The sequence below is a fragment of the Staurois parvus genome, unplaced genomic scaffold, assembly GCF_062004578.1.
Source record: "Staurois parvus isolate SC_StPar_1 unplaced genomic scaffold, SC_StPar_1.0 ptg000066l, whole genome shotgun sequence".
Taxonomy (NCBI): Eukaryota; Metazoa; Chordata; class Amphibia; order Anura; family Ranidae; genus Staurois; species Staurois parvus.
The window spans coordinates 2,345,168-2,368,968 of record NW_028317862.1 but is presented as its reverse complement, the minus strand read 5'-3'; the positions used below and the strand labels follow the sequence as shown (position 1 = coordinate 2,368,968).

General features: G+C 43.5%; 1 protein-coding gene across 1 annotated transcript; it reads left to right on the top strand.

The window, feature by feature from the left end:
• Window positions 1-1,462: 1,462 nt before the first annotated feature.
• METTL13 (methyltransferase 13, eEF1A N-terminus and K55) lies at window positions 1,463-21,028 on the top strand. The gene is made up of 8 exons (XM_089668883.1): window positions 1,463-1,648; window positions 5,123-5,876; window positions 9,853-10,052; window positions 11,372-11,567; window positions 12,582-12,740; window positions 14,800-15,012; window positions 15,685-15,816; window positions 19,453-21,028. Exons 1-8 carry the CDS (start codon window positions 1,496-1,498, stop codon window positions 19,725-19,727), a joined length of 2,082 nt encoding a protein of 693 aa, XP_089525009.1. The 5' UTR covers window positions 1,463-1,495; the 3' UTR covers window positions 19,728-21,028.
• Window positions 21,029-23,801: the final 2,773 nt, after the last annotated feature.

Here is a 23,801-nt window from a genome sequence, read left to right as displayed (position 1 = left end):
TATGGGGTTAAATGTGATGACTGGTGTACCCACAGGCAATCTGACACTATCAGGGAGAGGCGTGAAAACCACATATATATATATATATATATCTATATATATCTATGTGTGGTTTTGTGCACCCATGCCACCCTGTAGCAGTATTTCTGCTATAGGGCGGTCAGGAAGCAGTTACAGAAGCGGTTTGTGTTGCATCACTGCATTACTTTGACAAGTGCGCGGTCATGCAACACTGCACCCAAATTAGATTTACGCCTTTTTTTTCCCCACAAATTGAGCTTTCGGTGGTATTTGATCTTCTGTGCGTTTTTATTTTTTGCGCTATGAAAAAAAAAGGTTGACAATTTTGAGAAAAAAAACAATATTTTGGACTTTTTGCTAAAAAACACGTCCAGTAAAAAAATGTAAAAATCTATTTTGTCATAAATTTCAGCCAAAATGTATTCTGCGACATGTCTTGGCTAAAAAAAATCCTGATACGTATAAATTGGTTTACATGAAAGTTATAGCGTCTACAAGTGGCGGTATAGATACTGGATTTTTAAAATTTTTTTATACTAATAATGGCGGTGATCAGTGACTTATGGCGGGACTGCGGCGGACATTCTGACACGGGGGGGGGGGAACTGACGTAGGGTCACTGACATCCCCAGTGACACCAGTGCAAAAAAAAAACAAAAAACACTGACACTGTACTAATGGCACTGGGGAGGAAGAGGTTAACTTTTTTTTTTAGGTACTGAAAGGGTTAACTGTGTGAGGGGAGTGTTTTACTAGGATGAGCCTGTGCTCCGAACTGACAGGGAGCAGACTTGCAGTGTAAACACTGCAGTTGTGCTCTCTGTCAGTGATTGCTGGAGTAGCAGCAAGATGAGTCCCCCCCCCCCATGAAGATGTGTCTCCCTGACGTCTCTGCGCATGTCACAGTTTCACAGACGATCAAGGGATCACAGAGCTACTGCATCTGACCTCTCTCCTTTCCATGATGCTTCTATCCATCTTGCTATTGATCTGAGGGATCAGCTTCAGCGGTGCGGCTCCAGACTGAGTATTTGGGTTGCTATGGACGCGGAGTCCTTAGCAACCGACGCAGACGTGACGTGCGTGTCTCCTACCACTTCCGGCCCCCAGTCTCCTCTACAATAGAGTCTGGCTGCAGAATAGAGCTCCATTTTTAATAGGAAACACATGACTTCCACTCCCCCTTTTTTTTTTTCTAGTGAACTTTAATGCAACAAACAAGCAGAGGCTGTAGAGTGGAGCTCCACTCGACAGGAAACATGTGACCTCCACTCCTAATGTTTTAACATTCATTATCAAAAATAAATGGTGGAATGGAGGTCACATGTTTCCTGTGGAGCTCCAGTCTTCAGCCAGCTCTTCCAATGAAAAACCTTTTCTGGGAAGAATGTGGCCAATGAGGAGGTGGACAGCTGTGACCCGGAAGTGTTGGCTGTGTGCTCCATGCGGTGACTGAGGCAGTGATGGTGGGAAGATGAATCTGTTACCGAAGAGCAGTAAGGAGTTCTCCTCCAGCGAGTACTGGCAGCAGTTCTTCCGGCGCAGGGGGGAGCGGGCCTTCGAGTGGTATGGCGGATACTTGGAGCTGTGTGGTGTGCTGCACAAATACATTCAACCGAAACACAAGGTGTGTACATGGACTGCTGGCTGCCTTCCCTTCTCTCACCCCCTCCTGTGAGCTCTGCATTAGGGCTCCAGCACAGAACCCTGTGTTCAGTTTCCTATGGATCTGAATGCAGTAACACTCCAAGGCCTGGCCTCCTTCACATAGTGTTCAAGGCTCCATTCACCCTTGTGCGACCTGGGGAAAAAATAAACTTGACAAAAGTCACATGACAAGTTGCAACCCATGTATTTCAATGGAAGCTGTTCAAATCCATGCAACGAAAGTCGCAGCGACTTTAAAAAGGTTTCTGTGCTACTTATGTGACTTTCATGCGACTGGAGTGATATAGACTGCAATGTAAACTCTCAAAAGTTGCATGAAAGTCACATCTTAACCACTTGCCCTTTAGATGATTTACTCCCCTTCCTGACCAGGCCTTTTTGTGCGATACAGAGCTGTTAATTTAACTAACAATTGCACAGTCATGCAATGCTGCACCCCAATTAAATACACGTCCCTTTTTCCCCACAAATAGAGCTTTCTTTTGGTGGTATTTGATTGCCTGTGCGGTTTTTATTTTTTGCACTATAAACAAAAAAAGATCAACACTTTTGAAAAAAAAAAAACTATACTTTTGACTTTTTGCTATTAAACATGTCCAGTAAATAATCAAATTTCTACATAAATTTAGACCAAAAGGTATTCTGCTCCATGTCTTTGCTAAAAAAAATAATCCCAATACATGTAAATGAATTGACTTGCGTGAAAGTTGCAGTTTTTACAAATGGTGATACATATGCTAGAATTTTTATTTTTTTTTAAACAAGTAATGGCGGCGATCAGTAACTTATAGCGGGAATGCGGCGGGCATCCTGACACTGGGGGGAACTGACTTTGTGTCACTGACATCCCCAGTGACACCAATACAGTGATAAGTGCTAATAAAAAGCACTGATGGCACTGGGCAGGAAGGGGTTAACGTGGGGTGATCAAAGGGTTAACTGTGTGCTGCTTTACACTGTAAGCACACTGCTTTGTATGGCTCTACTATGCAGAGCCACACAAAGCAGTGTGCAGGAGCTGACGGGAGAGATCTGTGAACGCCAGGTGCCGACGGGGAATGACTGGCCGGGACCCAGTGATTGAAAGCTGAGCCTGCGAATGGCAGCGCGAGTAGGGCACGCACGCTCTCTACCCGGAACTTCAAAATCATGTATATATACGTGATTTTTTGCACCTGTGCCTCCCTGTAGCAGTATTTCTCCTATACGGTGGTGCGGAAGCCATAATGTTATCAATGCAACAGTAAAGCCAAAGTCGCACCCATCCAAAGTTACATCAAAGTCACAATGGAAATCGCATGATTTTGGAGTTACATAAGTGTGAATGAAATCTGGACCTTGTGCAGGGCTGTGTTTACCAGCACGGGGATGGACAGGTGTTCCGCGCATCCCGTTGTCGGCTGTCCCATAGCCGACAACGGGATCCATGTGGATGCATGTACCCAAACACAACCTAGGGTGCATTTGGGACTCTGCACCTCCACCAACAGGAATGTCACATTGGGAGCAGCAGCTGTGCCCGTGCATTCATTGCATCCCAGTTAACAGCTATGGGACGGCTGACAGAGAGATGCCCTAAACGCCTGTCCATCCCTGTGCCGGTAACCATGGGCCTGCACGGATTAAAATGCCCAGTGTGAATGAGGCCTATGGACCAATACACACTGGGTCCATCGGCTGCAGCCACTGGGATTGTGTGTAAAACTAACAAGCGGACTCCTGTCTGTTAGGTGGAAGCATTTTGGGCGGCTGTACTACTGCCCAATTGCTTTCATATACCCCTGGTAACGGTGCCCCTGTCATGTATTCTGGACTGGCATAGCGGGTGCCACAGGGTAAAGGGGAGAGAGGCCCTGCTCTCTGTCCCTGGTTGAGTCATTCACTAGGCAGCTGTACAAGTGTGGAATGATCTCAGCCTTCAGTGATTCTAAGGCTGGGTTCACACTGATGCAGTGCGGAATTCGCAGCGTTTTCTGTGCGAATTCTGCACCGCATCAGAATCGTACCCCTTTCATGCGAACTGTTGCGGGTGTGTATGTTAGGTTAACAACACCCCGAAATCGGTCCGCAAAACACGGTGCGATGTGCAGAATCGGATCGCATAGGTGTGAATACCCATGCGATCCGATTCTAGTGTGGACCAAAAAAGGGTCCTACACCTTTTTGGTGCGATTGGAGCCATACAAAATGTATGGCTTCAATGGCACCGCACACAAATCGCATGTGATTTGCACAGGGATGCGGTGCAGTTCCTGTGTGAATCACATGCGATATATATACTACAACGCATGTATGTGAAGCCAGCCTACATGAATGATTTTGTTTGCTTACATTGCGTTCATTGACATCTGCCACACACATTTCAACTCTATACAGACATGCGGACCAGGTTTTTCTGCAGGATCTTTCTGCCAGCACCATCCAGTGTACATTTTAATTTTTTAGGCCCATGTGCATATGCCCTTAAGAAATCAATGATCCTTAAATCGGAACTTCACTCTTTCAGTCAACATTGACTATTTTTAATCCTTATGCTGCTAGCAATAGATAGGAAAGTATATTGTATTTACCTGTTTTTAAACTTTTTTTTTTTTTAACATTTCTTCAGTTACTCCCTGGTTTCTGTGCCTAGGCAAATGATATCCTACATCCCAGGAGTCTTTAGGGGGGAGGAGGGGCTTTCTTGGCTAAGCACACACCCCTGTTTGCTTGCCTGAGCTAAGAGCAGATGGATTACAGGAAGTAAATGCTACAGGAATCATCTGCCCTTACTCAAGATGGCCACAGCTAGAAATGCTTGGGCTGTTTTTCAAAGTGATTTCTCAGCAAAATAAAAAATTAGACATGGATGGATGGGGGAGTTTGCTTTGACTATTAAAAATGAATTAAATTGTGTTTTTGATTTGTGTTGCTCAGATGCAGTTTAGTTCATTTTTAAGGACTTATGCACATGGGAGCCACATGTATTCGCTTTCAGTCACTGCCTGTACAAGTCAATGACAGGCTCTAATTTTTAGGTTCTAAAACCAATAAAACAAACTTACCTCCCTAATCACTATCTTCTCTAGAATGTACACTGAGCTGCACATGCGCAGCTCAGTGTACATTCTCTGTACCCCTAAGTGACATCTGAAGTCCTGCATCCGGAAGAATCACAGGAGATGATCCCAGTGTCGGGAGGTTAGTATTTGTGGACTTCAGATCTGCTTTAACCCTCCCCTACTTTACCCAAAGTTATATCTTTAAATATACTTTCACTAGAGTGCTGTACTGAGCTTTAATAAGTGTTGGAAGAATTAATTATGGGAAAAAGGAGAGATCCTTTCACCACCTACTGTACACTGCATTCATTCATTCAATGATAGAAGGTAGTGACAGGTCTTGGTCTGCACCAGGTTTTACATAACTGGTTTGTACATCTTGTTTCTTGCAGGTGCTAGTGGTGGGCTGTGGCAACTCAGAGTTAAGTGAAAGGCTATATGATGCTGGATGCCAGAATCTGACCAATATTGATGTGAGTGAGGTGGTCATTCACCAAATGAACGAGCGAAATGCCAAACGAAGACCTCTGATGACATATCAGTTGATGGATGCCACACAGACTACATTTTCTGATTCTCACTTTCAGGCTGTGTTGGATAAGGGGACATTGGATGCCATACTCCCTGATACAGAAGAGAGAACTCTGGAAACTGCTACAAAGTTCCTGGTTGAAATTGGTCGTGTCTTGCAATATGGCGGACGATATGTTTGTGTATCTTTGGCTCAAGGCCACGTCTTGGACAAACTAGTAAATCAGTTCTCCCAAGGTGGATGGATGGTTCGAGTTCATCAAGTATCAGAAGGCAGCAGCAATGAGTCTGGCAGTCAGTTTCCTTTACCAGTGTTTGTATTTGTGATGACAAAGATGCGACCGATGCCAGGCTTTCCACAAGTCTTGGAAATTATGGCTGATAAGGAGGGCGCCAAGCCGCTGCGTTGTTCAAGCCCTGATGAACTAATGGCAGCAGTGAAAGAACGACAGCAATATGCACTAATCCGTAACCGCCTGAACCAAAATCAGAGTTCTCAGGAAGTGTCATTAGACTTGTGTGATGGAGATTCTGGAAGAATTCGTTATACCTTTTATGTGGTAGATAGTCTTACTGTAAGACTATCTCATGCCAATCACTTTGCAATATTTATAAGTAAGCTGATCTTTCTTCTTACTTTTTTTTTTTTTTCTTATGTCCTAATATTCTTTCTGTATGATTCTGCACTTAATGTAATATGAATAAGTCAATGTCCGAACACCACTTTAAAGGGGACTATAATTAGCTACTCTTCTAAAGGATTTCCCATTTTAAATTTAAAGGAATTCACATACAATACAAATTCAGATTGTGTGTGTGTGTGTTTTTTATATATATTTCATCCCTCTTTACCCCCTACTTTTTATCTCTTCTTTTTTTTTTTTTTTTTTCTATTTTTGCCATTTTTCTCTTCTGTCAGCATCTTACTAACACTCAAATCCTGGTAGCAGTGGCACTTAATTAAAGTATAACTCTAGGTTTAATTTAATTTTAAATAATTTGTTTGGGCCAAGCTGCTCCAAACCATCCATTTCCATTACTAAAACATGCACCTGCTGTATAAACTGTATGTTGCTTCAGCTACGTGCAGTATACAGTGTTGTGTTCCACGCAGTCAGCCAGAGACTTCCTGTCTCATTTCCAGGACAAAATCAAGTTAGCCTGAGCTTTGCTCAACCAGTCATAGAAGGCCTTGTATTCTAAAAATGCACAGCTTCATGTGAATGGCTGAGTAATGCTCATCCTAACTGGATATTGTTCCAGGAACAGAGCAGGAAGTCCCGTACTGCTGCTAGAACACAGCGTTGTCAGGGCCATCTTTAATGCAAGGCAAAAGGGGCAGCTGCCCCAGGCCCAGTCATTGTGGGGCCCAAAAGCAGCTGCCCCTTGAGCCCTTTGTCTTGAAGGATCCCGGTCCCAGTGGTGGCAGGAGTAGGGGGAAGGCGAGCATCGAGGGCAGCTAGGATTGAGAGCCTATGAGCAGGAAGACTTCCACTGACACTGAGCAGCAGTGGGCGCAGCATCCCCAACGGCGGTGCCTCCCAGAGCATGGACTCCTCTAACCTCTCAGCTTGCAGCTCCGACAACTGGAGGACAGGCTGACCAGGGGCTCAGAGGACAAGGATGGGCTGGAGCGCAGATAGCCTGGGACCACATAGCAGAGGAATGAGCAGATCACCCAGAATGAGAACGGACGCAGCCCACTGCTGTCAGGTACAGAGCATCACACACACCTACTGGCAGACAGGGTCTGGGTCAGGGAGGCACAGGAGGAACAGTAGATAGGACTAAGGATCTCTCTCCCACCCCCCCTTTCTCCCCCCACCCCTCTCACTCCCCACCCCCACATGCAATTTTGCTCTCCACCTGCCCTGAGACATACAATAAGTAGCAGCTACACTCAAAATCAGTTTACTACACCAGATGAGGCAGTGATTGTGATTAGTTGCTAGAGGTTACAGAACATAATTTCTGCTTGCTGATTGGTTGCTAGAGGTTACTGCACATCATTACCGCTCACCCATTGGTTGCTGGGGCTAGGGTGGTAGCTTGTGATCAGTGGCAATGGTGGTGGTGGGGTGGTGCAAATGGGAAGAGTGACAACTTCTGACCCCACTTAGAGCAGAACTAAAGTCTATATTTAAAATGCAAGCAGGCAGACTTTTTACCACAGACGATATACACAATGGGTGTTATTTACTAAAGCTGCAAAATCTGGTGCAACTCTGCATAGAAACCAATCGGCTTCCAGGTTTTATTGCCAAAGCTTAATTGAACAAGCTGTTATGAGATGCTTGGCTGCCATGCACAGCTGTACCAGATTCTGAGGGCTCTAGTTTTAGTAAATCGACCCCACTGTCTCTTCTGCAACAAAATAAAAATGTAGACCAAGGATTTCCTGGTCACCATTATGCTTTAAAGGTATAATTTCACTTAAAATAGTTTGTTGGGCCAAGCTGGCCCAAACACACTATTTCCATTACCAATGCTTGCACCTGCTGGCAGTGCTGTATTAACTGTATGCAGCATTAACTGCATACAGTATACAGCACTCAGGGCCATCTTTAATAATGATTCCCAGAACAACTGGTCAAGATATTATATCCCTCTCTACCTCCACTAATGAAAGCCCTCCAGTTTCACTAATTCTGGATACCCAGGATTACCCCCAATGGGGGAAATGTCTAGAAACCCACTGATGCATAGAGTAGTCTTAAAGCATCCCATACTTTTCGAAGGAGAACAGCAGTGGGGCAGGGAGAAGAGAGAGCAGGGAGAGCCAACTCTAAGTGGGAGAGTGCTGGCAGAACTGAGTTGGTTAATGCAATCAGATTAGCCACTGAGTCTGAGTGATTCAAGAGCCCTCATCCAGTTGCTGAAGCTGTGCCACTAGGTAATACATTCTAGGATGTGGGATGGGTAGCCCCCCCTTTGTTCTTCCCATATTGTAAAGCCGACAGACTGATTCTGGCCTGTTGTTTCTGCCATATTAAATCTCAAAATTGGGAGTCTATTCATGAGAACCACATCTTTGCTATCCATATAGGGGAGTTGTGAAAAACGTATAGGAGCTGCGGTGCCCAAATCATTTTGATCAGGTTTACCCGCCCTACCACCGATAGGGGAAGCTTACACCAGGCCTTACATTTTGTTTTGTGCTTATCTAGTAGCGGAGCCAGATTTAGTTGTAGGTACTGATTAGGATCAGGGGAGACCATATTAAAAGGACGTAGTAACCGGTATTTACGAGGTACAAGCTGGTAGGGGCAAATTTAGTGGATCCAGGGACATAAGGGCAGATTTATTCCAATTAATGATAAAACCGGAGTATCTCCCAAATCTAGTGATAAGATCCATGAGTGCCTTCAATGAGTTGGTTGTGTCACCTAAATGTAATAGGGTGCATCAGCATAGAGGGAAATCTTTTCCTCCGTGTTTCCTCTGCGAAATTCATTATGTCCGCAGAGTTGCAGATCATAATGGCCAGAGGCTTTATTGCCAAGGCAAGAGCAGGGGGGAGAGGGGACACCCCTGCCGAGTGCCCCTCGGAAAGTTTGTTAAATTGATGCCCAAGCCAAATCTAGAGTACTTCCCAAAGGTAGGGCCATTCCACACTGTCAAACGCCCTCACAGAGTCTAACGAGAGAATGGACCCCCCCCCCCGAATTGTCCACTGACATTTGAAGATTACTAAATGGGTGTCCAATATTATTCACTGCTGATCTGGAGGGGATAAGCCCAGGCTGATCCTCATGAATCTGTGTACCAATGACCTTAGCCTGGTCGCCAAGACTCAAGCTAAGAGTTTAATGTCTCTATTCAATAAAGAAATGGGGCAGTATGACTCTGGCAAAAGTTTCTTTCCCAGGTTTCGGGAGTAAAATAATTATAGCTTCCTGCATAGAGTTCGGCAGTTCTTTTTATGTAATTTTCATTTTTTTAAATTCTATAACTTTGCCTGAACTAATATCTTGTAATCTTGTTATTAAAGTTGTTACTTAGGCAGTTTCTGTTAAAGGGAGACAACTCCCTGTCCCCCGTGAATGGTTTTCCTGCATTTTCACTCTGGCACATTTGCTTTCAGTAAGCTTTGTAAAAACTTACTGAAGCACATGGTGTACAAATGCTTGTACTGGGCAGTGACATACCCACCCAATCATAGTACTTTAGCAAACTAAAGCAGCTGTATTCCCTAACTGGATGACATTTAAAGGAATGTGTTCTACATGTACCTAGTAACCAAGCAACTTTTTTAATTTTTAGGAAGTATTTGTGGGTTAGAAAACACACGGGTCAAACTTGAATTTAGCTTCTATGTGAGGTGAACATCTGTTCTATACTGTAGCTCTTATTACATCCAGGGTGATCTTTGTCAGTCACATTCTTGAAACTTGCAGTTTAAGAAGTTACTGCTAATAAGACACACTATTGCTAAAATCAGGTGTGTAGGAAAAATAAAGTGGCAAGGTCACCCACCCCAAAACACTAATAGAGTCATACAACAAGGATGAAAATAAGTTACATTGGGAAGCTGAATACCTATTTTTATATTTTTTGTTACTGCAGTTACTTTTGGATTCCTGTTTTCCAGTTCCCCAGGGAAGAGAAACAGAGTGGCTGTTTGGTTCTGAACCTGGACGGAGACAATTGGCTAGAAGCGTTGGATTCCGTCGTCTGATAATCGTGGCCTTGCATAGGGATCAGCATTATGAAAGCATGGATTCTATTCAGTCAGAGCTGTCTGCTAAAGTTCTAGAACTAGCTCCGTCAGGATTGGCAGATAACCAGCAGGTAAAATTGTGTGCTGCCACCACTATAGCCCACTGAGTTTGGATCTTAAGGCTAATAATCTCTAAAATGTAAATGCTGGTCTCTAGGTTATTTAGAAATACCTGTCCTTGCTTTCCCAAAGAAGTACTGAATTACTGCGGCGATAATACTTTCTTTACTTGTTCCAGTCCAGCCTGTCAACTCCTCCCCTACCAGAAGCCCAATTTGTGGCATTTCTATTGTTGAGCACTGACATCATTTACACTCATTAGTGTAGCAGGGCTGATAGTTCTCTGCATATCGATGGAGAAAGGCAGGAGAGCACTGACAAGGCCCTCATTGTGTAACCTTTTACTGAGCATGACTGTTGTGGAGCTCTGACTACTCTCCATTGATTCTTCCTGTATCTGCTGTGTGCGTGCTTGTGAGTATTTACCAGACAGCCGCTTGGACACCCCAAACCCCCTCTCCTTCTTAGTTGACATAATGGGGTCGATTTACTAAAACTGGACAGTGCAAAATCTGGTGCAGCTGTGCTGGTAGCCAATCCGCTTCCAAGTTCAGCTTCTTCAATTGAACTGACAATAAAAAGCTAGACGCTGATGAGATTCTATGCAGAGCTGCGCTAGATTTTGCACTGTCCAGTTTTAGTAAATCAACCCCAATGCCTCCTTCTGTTTGTGCTGTGATGGTGTTGGGCAGTCACCGCAAATCAATTATTCCATTCCAAGCAGCGTAGTTGGGCAGTGCTCGGGCCAGGGATGGTGTGTGCTGTTCATCATACCAGCTCTGGATCTATGTGTTAAAAATGTGTTTTAGAGTTAATAATTTTAGGAAGTGTGTACTGAAAGAAATAAGGGGGCTGATGCTTGGTAGGCTTTATATTCCAAAAATGTTTGTTGAGCCGTTGTGCTCATTTTTAGGTGAATACGTGTGCAAAAATGAGCCTGCACTATAGGATGAAATAGTTACAACTGTTGAATATTTAATAGAGAACACAGTTGGTAGTATTTTACATTTAGTCAGGGAAATATTTGTGAGAGCTGATTGTCTGACCTCACCTCTGTATAGTAGAAGTAGGTACAGAGTCTGTAAGTAGTTTTCCATAGGTCACAATCCTAGATCATTATGTAATAGCCTGGCCTAACTCAACACCAGTGAGTAAGGATTGGTGCTAAGCCCTCCAGTCCAAGAGCACTATGACTGCTCAGCAAATGCAGAGAAATGTTTTATCAACGTCTCATGCTTTACATTTATCTTACTTTTTCATTTTCCTGATCAATTGTTTAATCCCCATTTTACTTCTTTAGTGCACTGTTAAAATGAGTCATTCTTTCCAGATCCCATTTCTATCGGCTGGCAGAGATATAGGAACCCGAACAGTGCAGTATCGTGGACGGAGTGAACTGAGTGGGGAATACGTAGTTGAGGATGCCCGAGGGGATGGAACTAGCTACTTCAGGCGTCTTATATTCCTCAATAACCAAAATGTGGTGCAATCTGAGGCCAGACTACTGCCAAGTGCCACCCAAAAAGGTAAGAGATATGATGCTTGCATTTTAGATCATATTTGATGAAAATGTAGTGCTGCTTTCATACTGGTTTGCTTTTTATCATGTTCTAGTTGGTATTCACTGAATCTGCATTCTAGCATGTTTGTACTGCTACATCCCCAAATGGTAACTATATTCTCATTGGATAAGCACTTTTTCTTTCGCCATAACTGAAGGATATCTTTGCACCTGGCAATCGGCGTTTATTTTTTTCACCTTCTTTTGCCACTTTTGAACCTTGGAATGTAAATTCTGAAATAGAACTTCTGAGGAGGCTGCTAAGGCTGGCCATAGACAGGCTGTTGTCGACCGATAAACGAAAAATCGGTCGTTGCCGATGCTGCCACCAATGTCCACAAAAAACAGCCATTTTTCGTGGATTTTCCAGCATGACTGATAAAAATAAATGAGAAGATCCACGAAAAACGGCCGACGGGCTGGCCCCACTAACTACGTGAATATCAGCCGATTTTTCGTGCGGGGGAAAATTCGGCCGATAAACGACCCGTCTATGGCCTGCATATAAGACCTATGAATCCCTGCTAACAGCAGGGATGACTCATTGTTTGGACACCGGTGGATGCCAGCTACTTAACAACCAATGACTCCCTACTTCTGACAGCCTGCTTCTAACGGCCAACAGAGATCGCAAGCAAAAATGCATTCCAGTGTGTTTTGATGCGCTTTGCCACATTCCGCTACAGTCAAGTGCAGAAAAAAATGCAGCATGTTCTAATTCTTTTGACTGCACTGGTGTGAACTATGCAATTGAAACTCATATGTCCATGCATTTTTGGTTCAGAAAAAAATGCACTGGACTGCATCTGGTGTGAACCGCTCTAAGAGAAATGGATCAGAATTAAAATCTCGACATTATGTATGCATTGTTGACTGTATAGTGTGCTTCTATGGACTATAAGAGGTTTTAAGGCAGCTTACTTTCCTGAAAACTGACACATACCTTGTGTAAAGTGATGTTTTTTTTCCTTTCTGCTAGGACAGAAAAAGAAGAAAAAAGACAAGAAGAAACAGCAGCCAGCAGACAAAGGAGAGTCTCAGGCATCTCTTATTATTGACAAAAGCTTCTTGTGCTGTGAACATCACAAAGTAATGATCTCAGGACTGGCACTGCTCCGCAATCCAGGAGTACTTCCAGGTATTGCTTTACATGGCTTGTGAATGGCATACTTGTGAAATGTATGCTGAGATCCAAGAGTTTGTTTTTCAAGCTTGTGCTTGGTAAATGGAATGATGCAGCCTTTTGGAGCTTGGCAAATATTAAGGCAGTATTAAACACAAAAGCAAACATTTATTACATTGCTTAATACATTGCAGATGTCCTGAGGCATTACTCATCTTTTCAAGGCTTATTTTCACCTTGTGATCTCGCCAGTAGGTGTGTTTTTTATTTTTATTTTTTCTTTTTTTCTTTTTCAAAAGAACATGCTTTCCTTCAGATATAGCAGTTAGAGAGATGAGGCAAACCATTCACCACTGACAAGGGTTCTTACAATGATCAGCTTTTATTCATTTGTGTAAGACATTTATCACAAGGAAAAAATAGTTGCTGTAACTGCTTTTAAAGTGTTAGCTGGGGTTTGGCTTCATAGCTTCAATTTGTTTGTGTATCTAAATCTGCAAGTGCATCTAATAATACCCTTCCCACAGACTGACAATGCTGCTGTCCAAAGGTGCCCCTGTGCTCCTTCATCCAGGGTGTAGGTACTCTAATACAGAAGGTGTGTTACTGGCAAGATCACTGGGTGAAAAGTCTTAAAGAAAACTAATGCAGCTGCCACTTCTAATAACTGGTAAGCTGCAATATATTACACATTTGGTTTTTGGTTTTAAGCTGCTTTAAGCATATTTAGCACACAGAAGTGCTTAAGGGTAAATACCATTTAGTTAGCTAGAAAACACGTTCTTTCATATTCAGTCTATCAAATACCAATGTTTCAGGTCAATGCAGTCTAGAAGTAAGGGGTTTCAGATCATGTAAGGTCATTGATCATAGCTGGGGACATTACAAAACAATAAATACTACCTTCAGCACTGCTCCTTTCTCTTCTTAATGTTATTTTGGAATGGGAATTTTTCATGCATAACCGGCAAGTACAAAGGTGGATCAACAAAAACTGCTTATATCTCTTTGACTATAACAAGAGTAAAGAGCTAAGAATAATATCCCTGTGTGGTCTGAAAGGTGTAAGATCTGGACTGCATTTCTATTGCTACCCTTGCTAATTAATACATTGCATGTGGCAGGGTGAATGTGTTGCTGATCACATTCACACTAAGATGAATGTATACATTTTCTTGTGGTGTCGTTTGAAGACATCTCAGAAAAGCTTAAAGGGTTAAAATGGTTTCTTTCCTTATAATTTTAAAAGAGCTTTTATGTGGGTCACAGGAGTGCCCTTAGTTTTGCAGTCTGTGATCCAGAGTAAGCTGAGCTATTGCCTTCTATCAGCTGCTGTCACAGCTGCTACAGGCTTTGGAAGGATCACGACCATATTGTTGGGATCCACTCAGCTTCCTGATTGACCGCTGACTCTGGCTCTCAGCTCCCACCCCCTTCTCCGGCCTAGCACTCCAGTGAGCACTGGAGGGGCAGAGCAGAGAGCAGTGACTGACAGTCACTGCTCTTCACTCTGAGCAGACTGAAAGCTGAGCATTGGGCGATCATGTAATTGCTCAGTTCTCGGTCTTAGAGTTGATGTGGGAGAGATGCAGCATCAGACTGATGCTGCTGCATAGAGGTGAGTATACGGTATATATATATATATTTTTTTACAAACCCCAAACTTCTGCTTCAACTGTTAAATAGACTTGCCGCATGCAGATATGATTCTATTGACGTAATACATGCATAGGCATTGTTTTTCCTTATAATTGAGGTTTATTAAAGTAGAACAGTGCAAAGACCAGTGATGTGATGAGATCCAGCAAAGGCAATCACAAAGCCGTTTTGTAACGTTTACTTTCATCCGATACATACCAACTTATTCTTATTAGTTGTGCTGGGGTGCTGTAAAAAAAATGGATAAGCCATGCTTTTTAAATGCAGGCTGTCTGTGTTGGTATGTGGTTTTTCTCACTGTATAAAATACCCTACTCTCTACAGTAAGCTAAAATTTAAAATGCAAGATTTTACCAGACATGATCACACAATCCATGTTTTAATGTACTTTTAAGTCTTGCTTTTCTTTTTACAGACCAGCACATCTCTGTATTGGTGGTAGGACTGGGAGGAGGCAGCTTATCCCTTTTTATCCATGACTATTTCTTGGGTTCACGGGTTGAAGCCATTGAAATTGACCCTTCTGTGTTGGAAGTGGCCACCAGTTGGTTTGGCTTCAGTCAAGATGAGCGTATGAATGTTCATTTAGCTGATGGATTGGTTCATATCAACAACTTCGCAGACAAAGGTAAGTTGACATCCCTGTTGTGTTTGATTAATTTCATATGTAACATACTTTTGGACGGCACAGCTGTTATTGAGACTATATACGAGAAAAGCATTTTATTTTTCAATAACAACCAATAAGTTCCTTTTTTTTTTTTTTTTTTTTTTTTTTTTTTTTACACTTCTTACTGCTCTTTTTGTACAAAGGGCCTGAAATAAAACGATTTGTGTCCCATAGGAACCAAATTGTTTTACGCTCTCATTGGCATAAATGACAGCTAGAAACTTGTTTAGCAGCATGAATGGTTTCCTTCAACCCTTGGTCTGCCAAGAATGTGTTGGATCCTAAGCTGCCAATTTCTCATGTAATATCCAACCCAACCAATTTCTTTTTCCCTGAATTATGATCAGAAGAGTTCCCACAGGCCATTCATGGTCTAACCACAAACTACCAGATCAGGTGAATGCTCTTTAATGTCTATAGTGTATTTTAAACACAAAGTACAACAGTAGCTTAGTATAAAAACAGAATTACAGAAAAACAGAATTACATGTGATCACTCACAGACACTTTATAATATGTTGTTGGGTCCATTGCTTCTCATTAACACATGCTATGTTTTAAGATGAAGTGTAAGATCTCATCACAAGTGGTAGAATCCCTAATCTCTGGATCTATGCTCTTTTTGTACAGATAAAGCTGCTTATGATGTGGTAATGTTTGATGTGGACAGTAAGGATACCAGTCTTGGCATGAGCTGTCCACCACCTGCTTTTGTGGAGAAAGGTTTTCTTCAAAATGTACACAAACTCCTCAAGAATGATGGTGAGTAGAACATAATACACTGCTCAAAAACATTAAAGGAACACTTGAAAACACATCAGATCTCAATGGGGAAAATATCATGCTAGGTATCTAAACTGATATGGATTGAGTAATATGTTAGGAACATAAGGATGCCCCATCGTTTGATGGAAATTAAAATTATCAACCTACAGAGGACTGAATTCAGAAACCCTAAAAATCAAAGTGAAATAATGATGCAGCAGGCTAGTCCATTTTGCTAAAATTTCATTGCAGCAACTCAAAATGGTACTGTATGGCCCCCACGTGCTTGTATGCATGCCTGACAATGTCGGGGCATGTTCCCAATGAGAGGACAGATGGTGTCCTGGGGTATTTCCTCCCAGATCTGGACCAGGACATCCCTGAGGTGCAACCTGGTAGCGTCGTATGAACCGAAACATGATATCCCAGAGGTATTCTATTGGATTTAAGTCAGGCCAGCGTGGGAGCCATTCAATGGTATAAGTTTCTTCATCCTCCACGAACTGCCTGCATACTCTTGCCACATGAGGCCGGGCATTGTTGTGCACCAGGAGGAACCCAGGACCCACTGCACCAGCGTAGGGTCTGATAATGGGTCCAAGGATTTCATCCCAATATCTAATGGCAGTCAGGGTGCCATTGTCTAGCCTATAAAAGTCTGTGTGTCTCTCCATGGATATGCCTCCCCAGACAATCACTGACCCACCACTAAAATGGTCATGCTGAACAATGTTACAGGCAGCATAACGTTCTCCTCGGCTTCTCCCCAGACCCTTTCACGTCCATCACGTGCTCAGGGTGAACCTGCTCTCAGCTGTGAAAAGCACAGGGTGCCAGTGGTGGACCTGCCAATTCTGGTGTTCAACGGTAAATGCCAATCGAGCTGTATGGTGCCAGGCAGTGAGCACAGGGGCCACTAGAGGATGTCGGGCCCTCAGGACAACCTCTTGAAGTCTGTTTTTGATTGTTTGGTCAGAGACATTCACACCAGTGGCCTGCTGGAGGTCATTCTGTAGGGCTCTGACAGTGCTCGTCCTGTCCCTCTTTGCACAAAGGAGCAGATACTGGTCCTGCTGATGGGTTTAAGGACCTTCTACGGCCCTGTCCAGCTCTCCTAGAGTAACTGTCTGTCTCCTGGAATCTCCTTTCTCTTGAGACTGTACTGGGAGACTCCGCAAACTTTCTGGCAATGGCACATATTGATGTGCCATCCTGTAGGAGTTGGACTGCCTGTGCAACCTCTGTAGGGTCCAGGTATGGCCTCATGCTACCAGTAGTGACACTGACCCTAGCCAAATGCAAAACTAGTGAAAAACAGTCAGAAAAGATGATTAGGGAAGAAAATGTCAGTGGCCTCCACCTGTAAAACCATTCCTGTTTTGGGGGTTGTCTCATTGTTGCCTATCTAGTGCACCTGTTAATTTCATTAACACCAAAGCATCTGAAACTGATTAACGACCCCCTCTGCTACTTAAATTACCAGATTACTATCCCAGGAGTTTAATTGACTTGATGCTATACTCTGATTAAAAAGTGTTCCTTTAATTTGTTTGAGCAGTGTATATTGTGTGTCTGTGTTTTTGCATTCTTAGAGAATTTGAGGATAAGAGGTTTTCTGCTGGTGAAAAAGATACCTCTTCCTTTTTTTTTTTCTTTTTTTTTTTAGAGAAGAGAGATTTGCTAGTACTTAAAATGGTTCTTCACTCTGGGATAAAAATTAAAAGTCAGCAGCTACAAATCCTGTAGCTGCTGATTTTTAATGAAAGGATAATTACCTGCCCAGGGATCCAGTGCCGTCCTCACCTGGGCTAGTTCTTCGCTAGCTTTTGGGTTCCTGGTGCCGGCATCCTAACTGTTGGCAGCCAGCTATGCTGCTTGCAGCTTCACAGCCAGCTGCCCACTGCGCATGCATGGCTTGTGTTTTGTGCTTTGTGAATGGTCCCACAGCCTTCTGGGACCTGTGACATGTCCAAAAAGACTGTGTGGAGGGGGTGGGGAGGTGAAGTTCTGCTTGGATGCCCTAGGCGATCTGAGTAGAATTGAAAACCGGTACCTGTCAAAATCACCCTCTACCCCCCCAAAAAAACAAAAACAAAAAAAAAACCAAAAAGGCCATAGACTTCTGTTGAACAGCTTTTTTTAATCTTCTTTTTCAATAGGCTATACTCAATTCATGTATTCCTTCACATCTTCTGAATGATATTGAATCTGAGCTTGCATTATTGTAGTCCAGTGCATTCACTTTATGGGTAGCAGCTTCCCCAAGAGTCCACTGTAGCTCTACTCAAACACATTGTATCATGAAACAAGAGGAAGCACTTCTACCATAGTCACACAGAAAAAAATTAATAAATGTAACTGAAAAGTCTCATAGTTCCATAAAATAGGTGAAGTGGTGGCACTTTCTGGATCTTTCATTGTCAGTCGCACTGTCAAGAGGTGCAGAGGTCCCTCTGTGTCACCAGCAGGGGCAAAAAACTCTCACTGAGGTGCAACCCTTGTGTGTCTTCATCAGATCCATTGATGGTGAGGATGTTATGCTGCTAAAACATTGGGGCATGTCAGAAAGCTGAGCCGTTGACATCTAACGTGTCTACGTTAACCAAAATCAGTCAACACCTTTTAATTAGGTGCACGCTGACTGCACGGACCTTACTTGAAAGCCTAGTGTTTAGAGCCAAGCGTGGAGCTTGCAGGATGATAGCGCTTCAGTGCAGAGAAATGACCAGCAAATAGTAGAGTTGAGCCTGCAGGGCTAATCCCCCCCCCCCCCCCCCCCATTTCCAACAAGATTGGGGAAACAACTAGCAGTGTGTTACCCCCCCCCCCCCCCACCCAGTGTGGAGCTGATGAGAGGTTGCTGTATCCATTTGTTCAAACAGAAGCAAACTAATTTTCCCATGGTCAACAACCTGAGCAAATCTACTCGTGAAGCAACAAATAAAAAAAAAAAAAGCAAAAAAAAAAAAAAGCTGGGTGATCGGAAACGGAAGGTGTCCTCCCTCCCTGTAGACTTTTGGGACACTTGACAGGTCCCAGAAGACTACAGGACCATTTATGAAGCGCAGTGCTACTCACGCATGTGCAGTGGGTGCCCACAGTGAAGATGCCGGCCTCCTGGAATACAGGATGGCCAGTGAAACGGGCTGCAGGGGACACACCACGGGACCAAGGGACAGATAAGTGGCTGTTTTTTAAAAGCAGCTACAGTTATTTTAACTGCTGACTTTTATTTTTTGATAGGTCGAGTGGAACTCCACTTTAAAGATTTTCCAGTTATTTATTACTAAACCATTTTGCACATAGTTGGCCCTTGTCAGCATCTTCCTAGGCACTTGTCCAAAGCATTGGGCTGTTAGAAACTGGCCACGGGATATTTTTAAAAGTTCTTTTTGTACCCAAAATATACAGCAGCAATGTTTCCGGGAAAGCAATAGTAATTCCCTCAATCGTTGCTGCCTCTGTTGTTTGAAGCTTTTTCTTTTTTCTTTTTTCTTTTTTTTTTTTTAATGCTTTTTATACATGTTTTTGTAATCTCTATCATGTAGATGATACTGAATGATTTGGTTTCTGCTGAATTTAAGTGCAAAGGGCTTTCTTTGCTTTATCTGCTAGAAAAACCTTTTCTTGCAGGGATCTTCATTTTGAATCTGGTGTGCCGTGATGCCGTTTTGAAAGAACAAGTGATGAGAGTCATTCATGAAGTTTTCCCTCTAATTTATGCTCAGAAGATCGAGGATGAAGTGAATGAAATCTTATTTTGTTGCCCCAATTCTGAACTGAAAATTAACCTGACAGATCTAATGGAATCAGCTAAAAACTTGGAGAAACAGTTAAAGAGGCCCGGAGTTCTCTGGGATGAGACCTATATCCTGGCGGAAATGTTCAAGTCAATACAAATAGTTTGAATAATCAGCAGTCTTTGAACATGTTTACAGGACAGTCTACCTTCTCAAGAGAAAAACATTGGACTAGTATCTGAAACAGATGGAGAGTAACTCAATTCTTTGTTAAAAATGATATAACATATACAGTATAGCATAGTTTCTACACAGTACTTATATTTTAGTGTTAAAGAACTGAATTCTGGAAGCTGTGCTCAAAAATGGCATGTAGAGAGAGCAATTGACTAGTCGGCTGTGCTACCTGTGATCTCCCTTCATTCAAGTCTTCCCTATTACTGATTACCTTGCCCTGTTCTGCATGGTGCAGCTGTGTGGTAGATGGCCATCTTGGTAGAGGCAGAACTTTGCTTTCTCATGGCAGAGCTACCTTTTTGATGATTGGTTGGGAATTATTCAAGAAGCAGCAGGAGAGGTTCACAAAGCAGAGAGCCAAATGAATCGCAAACCTTAAGATGCATGGAGTGCAGATTCGTCTCCAACAAGCAGCACAGCAATGACATTCAGAAAATATAACTTCCTGTCTCCTGAGACTAGCAATCAAAGGCATCAGTGCCTTAAAGGATAAGTTTGCCATTGGAAAATGCTGCATGTTCCCGTCCGTTTTTTGGTGGAACATGTAACATGTTCCAGCATCTGCAGCCTCCCCCCTGATCCCACCTCGCTGTGACAGCAAGTGGAGGATCTTCTCCGCTCCACTGTTACAGTTTTAAAATAGTGTGGCTATGCGATGCTCCGCCCACACGGCTGCATCATTTATTCATAATTTCCTGTGAAGGAATGCTTACAAGTCAAACATTACTGCTGTCGGCTTGTAGTTCTCAATGCACTGTGAGGGCGCTGCTGAATGCTCTCATAGTTCATTGACCTTCCTGCTCTCAGGTAACTACCTTGCCGTATGAGATATGGGCAGATAGCTACCCTAAGACTCTGCAGGAGCTTGAACCTGAGATGTGCTGCTCACTGGTGCAATGTTCCCCAGGCTCTTTAGAAAAAAATAATAAATGCACTTTTTTTATTATCTGCAAAATAATGTGCTTTTTTTTTTTTTTTCTTTTTCTAAAGGTGATCTTTTACTTTTAAGATATCAAACTGCAGATATACAAATATGAGGTTTATAGGCTCAGGAGTGCCTAGGCACCCTCACATACACTGCAAATTTTCAGGAGGAGGAAAAAAATGTGCAATTTTTTTAGGGAAAAAATCTTCAGGTACAATTAACATTTCGAGATGTTCCCTATTAAATAGCAAATCTTTCCTTTTTTAAAGTCAGGTCCACTTCAATACAAATTACCTTTCTAATTCAATCTGAAGTCAGCTAAATTTTCTAAAAGTAAAAAGCAAAACAGTGGTCTGAGAATTGTAAATGGATTGGCACATAATTGTTTCCTGAACTAGGCAATGGGTGGAATGCTTGTGTGAGTTCCATTACAAGAGGAAACTGGGAAGTTTTCTGCAAATTAAGTTCTCCCAGCAAAAAGTGTTTTATGAACTACTTTTAAAACCATACTTTCATGCCCCAGCAGCAGTTAGTGCTGGAACTGCTGGCTGTCAGTAACACCTGGGATTCAGCACCAAGTCTAGGAGCTAAAATGATCAGCCCCCTGGGCTTCCTATCCTTTTAATGACCGCTCCATTGGAGCACACTTTGGAAGAGAATGTAAATACAATGCCTCCTGTCAGTCTGGAGACTTGGGAGAACGTCTACAGCTCTGTCCAACCTTTCCATGCAGCAGTAGATTGCTGTTGTAGTGATCTATTGCTGGCTGAATATAACCAGCAATAGATCGGTATTAGAAGTGAACTTTTCCTACATGGCTGTGCAGAGGGGCTGCAACAGGTCTCCACTTACCAGATCCAAGCCCTCTCCTAAAGAGGGGAAAAACAGAAACAAAAAAAAACAGTCAAGTGTGAAAAACAAGGAGCTAAAAATATAAACATCCAAATCTGCTACCAAACTAAAGCCTTATATGTCCTGTATAATGTGCAGAACTGAGAAATCGCTAACATGAAAATAACACTCTATGACTCAAAGCAATTTAGGGACTCAAGTGGTTAAATATCAACTAGAATAAGACTTTGAACTTCCTTCAAAACTCTGTTTATTAACAACATCTGCAGCTAATCAGCTGCATTATTTTACATGTGCCTTGCTGCAAATGATATCCTGTTAAAGTTAATTTTAGGCAGTTTTTTTTAAGTTTATGATAAAGGGAGAACCAGCATTTAGACTTAAAGGATAAGGATAATTGCACATTTTTTTTGCATGTTAAAAAATGTGCATTTACTATTTTTTTTTTTTTGTTTTGTTTTGGGAGCCTGGAAAGCATTGTACCAGCAATCCGCAGATCACTGGTGCCATGCAGGACTCCTGCAGTCTGTCTGTATCTGTCTCCTCATACCTCATGCAGGCAAGCAGATACACACTGATAGGAAGAATCAATGAACTACCACAGAGCTCAAGAGCACCGTGGTAGTTCATTGAGAACTACAAGCCGACAACGGCAAAGGCTCTCGTACCTTGTAGTTTATCCATTCACAGAACACTGTGAATACGTGGCGTGGCCGCATGACCACATTTTTAAAAAATTGTGACAGCTAGCAGGGGGAAAAGATCCCCGGTAGCTGCCCCCCCATGTCACTGTCCTCCCAAAGTGTCACTGCCCCCGAATGTCACTGTCCTCTCCATTTCAGGCCCCACCATGTCACTGACCCCCCCCACGTCACTGTCCACATGTCAGGCTCCCCCATGTCACTATCCCCCCAGTGTCACTGTCCTCCCCATGTCAGTCCCCACCATGTCACTGACCCCCCCCCCCCCCCCCCCCACACACACACACACACGTCATGGCCCCCCCATGTCACTGTCCTCCCCATGTCACTGCCCCCCCCCCCCCCATGTCTCTCTCCTCCGAATGTCAGGCCCCACCATGTCACTGACCCCCCCCCCCCCAGTCACTGTCCTCCACATGTCAGGCCCCCCCATGCAACTGTCCCCCCAATGTCATTGTCCTCCCCATGTCAGGCCCCCCATGTCACTGACCCCCTCCCCCCCACACATGTCACTGTCCTCTCCATGTCATGCCCCCCCCCCAATGCCACTGTCCTCCCCATGTCAGTGGCCCCCATTTTCACTGTCCATTTCATGGCCCCCCTCCCATGTCACTGTCCTCCCCATGTCACTGTCCTCCCCATGTCACTGACCCCCCCACATGTCACTGTCCTCCCCATGTCACTGACCCCCAAATGTCAGTGCCCCCCCTCATGTCACTGCCCCCCCTCATGTCACTGCCCCCCCTCATGTCACTGTCCTCCCCCATGTCACTGCCCCCCCTAATGTCACTGTCCTCCCCATGTCAGCCCCCCCCCAGGTCAATTCCCCCCCACGTCACTGTCCTCCCCATGTCACTCCCAACCCCCCCCCCCCCCCCGCCCATGTAACTGTCCTCTCTCCGATCCATGATGCTCCCCAATACGCAGCTTCGATCCATCTGGCGGGAGCGGCTAGTGATCTGCGGGATCAGCGGTGCGTGTAAGTGTGATCAGAGGTGCAGTCTGAAAGGGGTTAACTGTGGCAGCTCTATTCTACAGTTGTTGATCAGCTTCTTATGCCTAATACCATGCCATGCGCAGTTGCTTCAGGGGGACATATCTACATGGGGAGACAAATCTTGCAGCTAATTTTTTGCAATTCAGAACTGTGCTACTTTAAAAACTTAAATACCGGGCCACTTCTGACGCTGACTACATGTATGTAAAAATCTACATTTTGTTTTGCAAAAAAATTACTTTTAAAGTATAACTAAACCCAGGCCCCTGCATTCACTATATCTGGTCCCCCACAGTACACAGAACATTTATTTATTTATTTCAGGTACTTATATTTACAATCGTCAATTTACACAGCACTTTACATATATATTGTACATTCACACCAGTCCCTAACCCTCAAGGGGCATACAATCTAAGGTCCCTAACTCACATTCATACATACACATACTAGGGACAATTTAGACAGGATCCAATTAACCTACCAGCATGTCTTTGGAGTGTGGGAGGATACCGGAGTACCCGGAGGAA

What these genes read in the sequence shown, in the direction of transcription:
- METTL13 (XM_089668883.1), top strand. Translation starts at nt 1,496, where the DNA reads ATGAATCTGTTACCGAAGAGCAGTAAGGAGTTCTCCTCCAGCGAGTAC. An exon ending in CAATCCAGGAGTACTTCCAG is followed by an intron (nt 12,741 to 14,799) that starts GTATTGCTTTAC and finishes TTCTTTTTACAG; the next exon opens with ACCAGCACATCTCTGTATTG. An exon ending in CAACAACTTCGCAGACAAAG is followed by an intron (nt 15,013 to 15,684) that starts GTAAGTTGACAT and finishes CTTTTTGTACAG; the next exon opens with ATAAAGCTGCTTATGATGTG.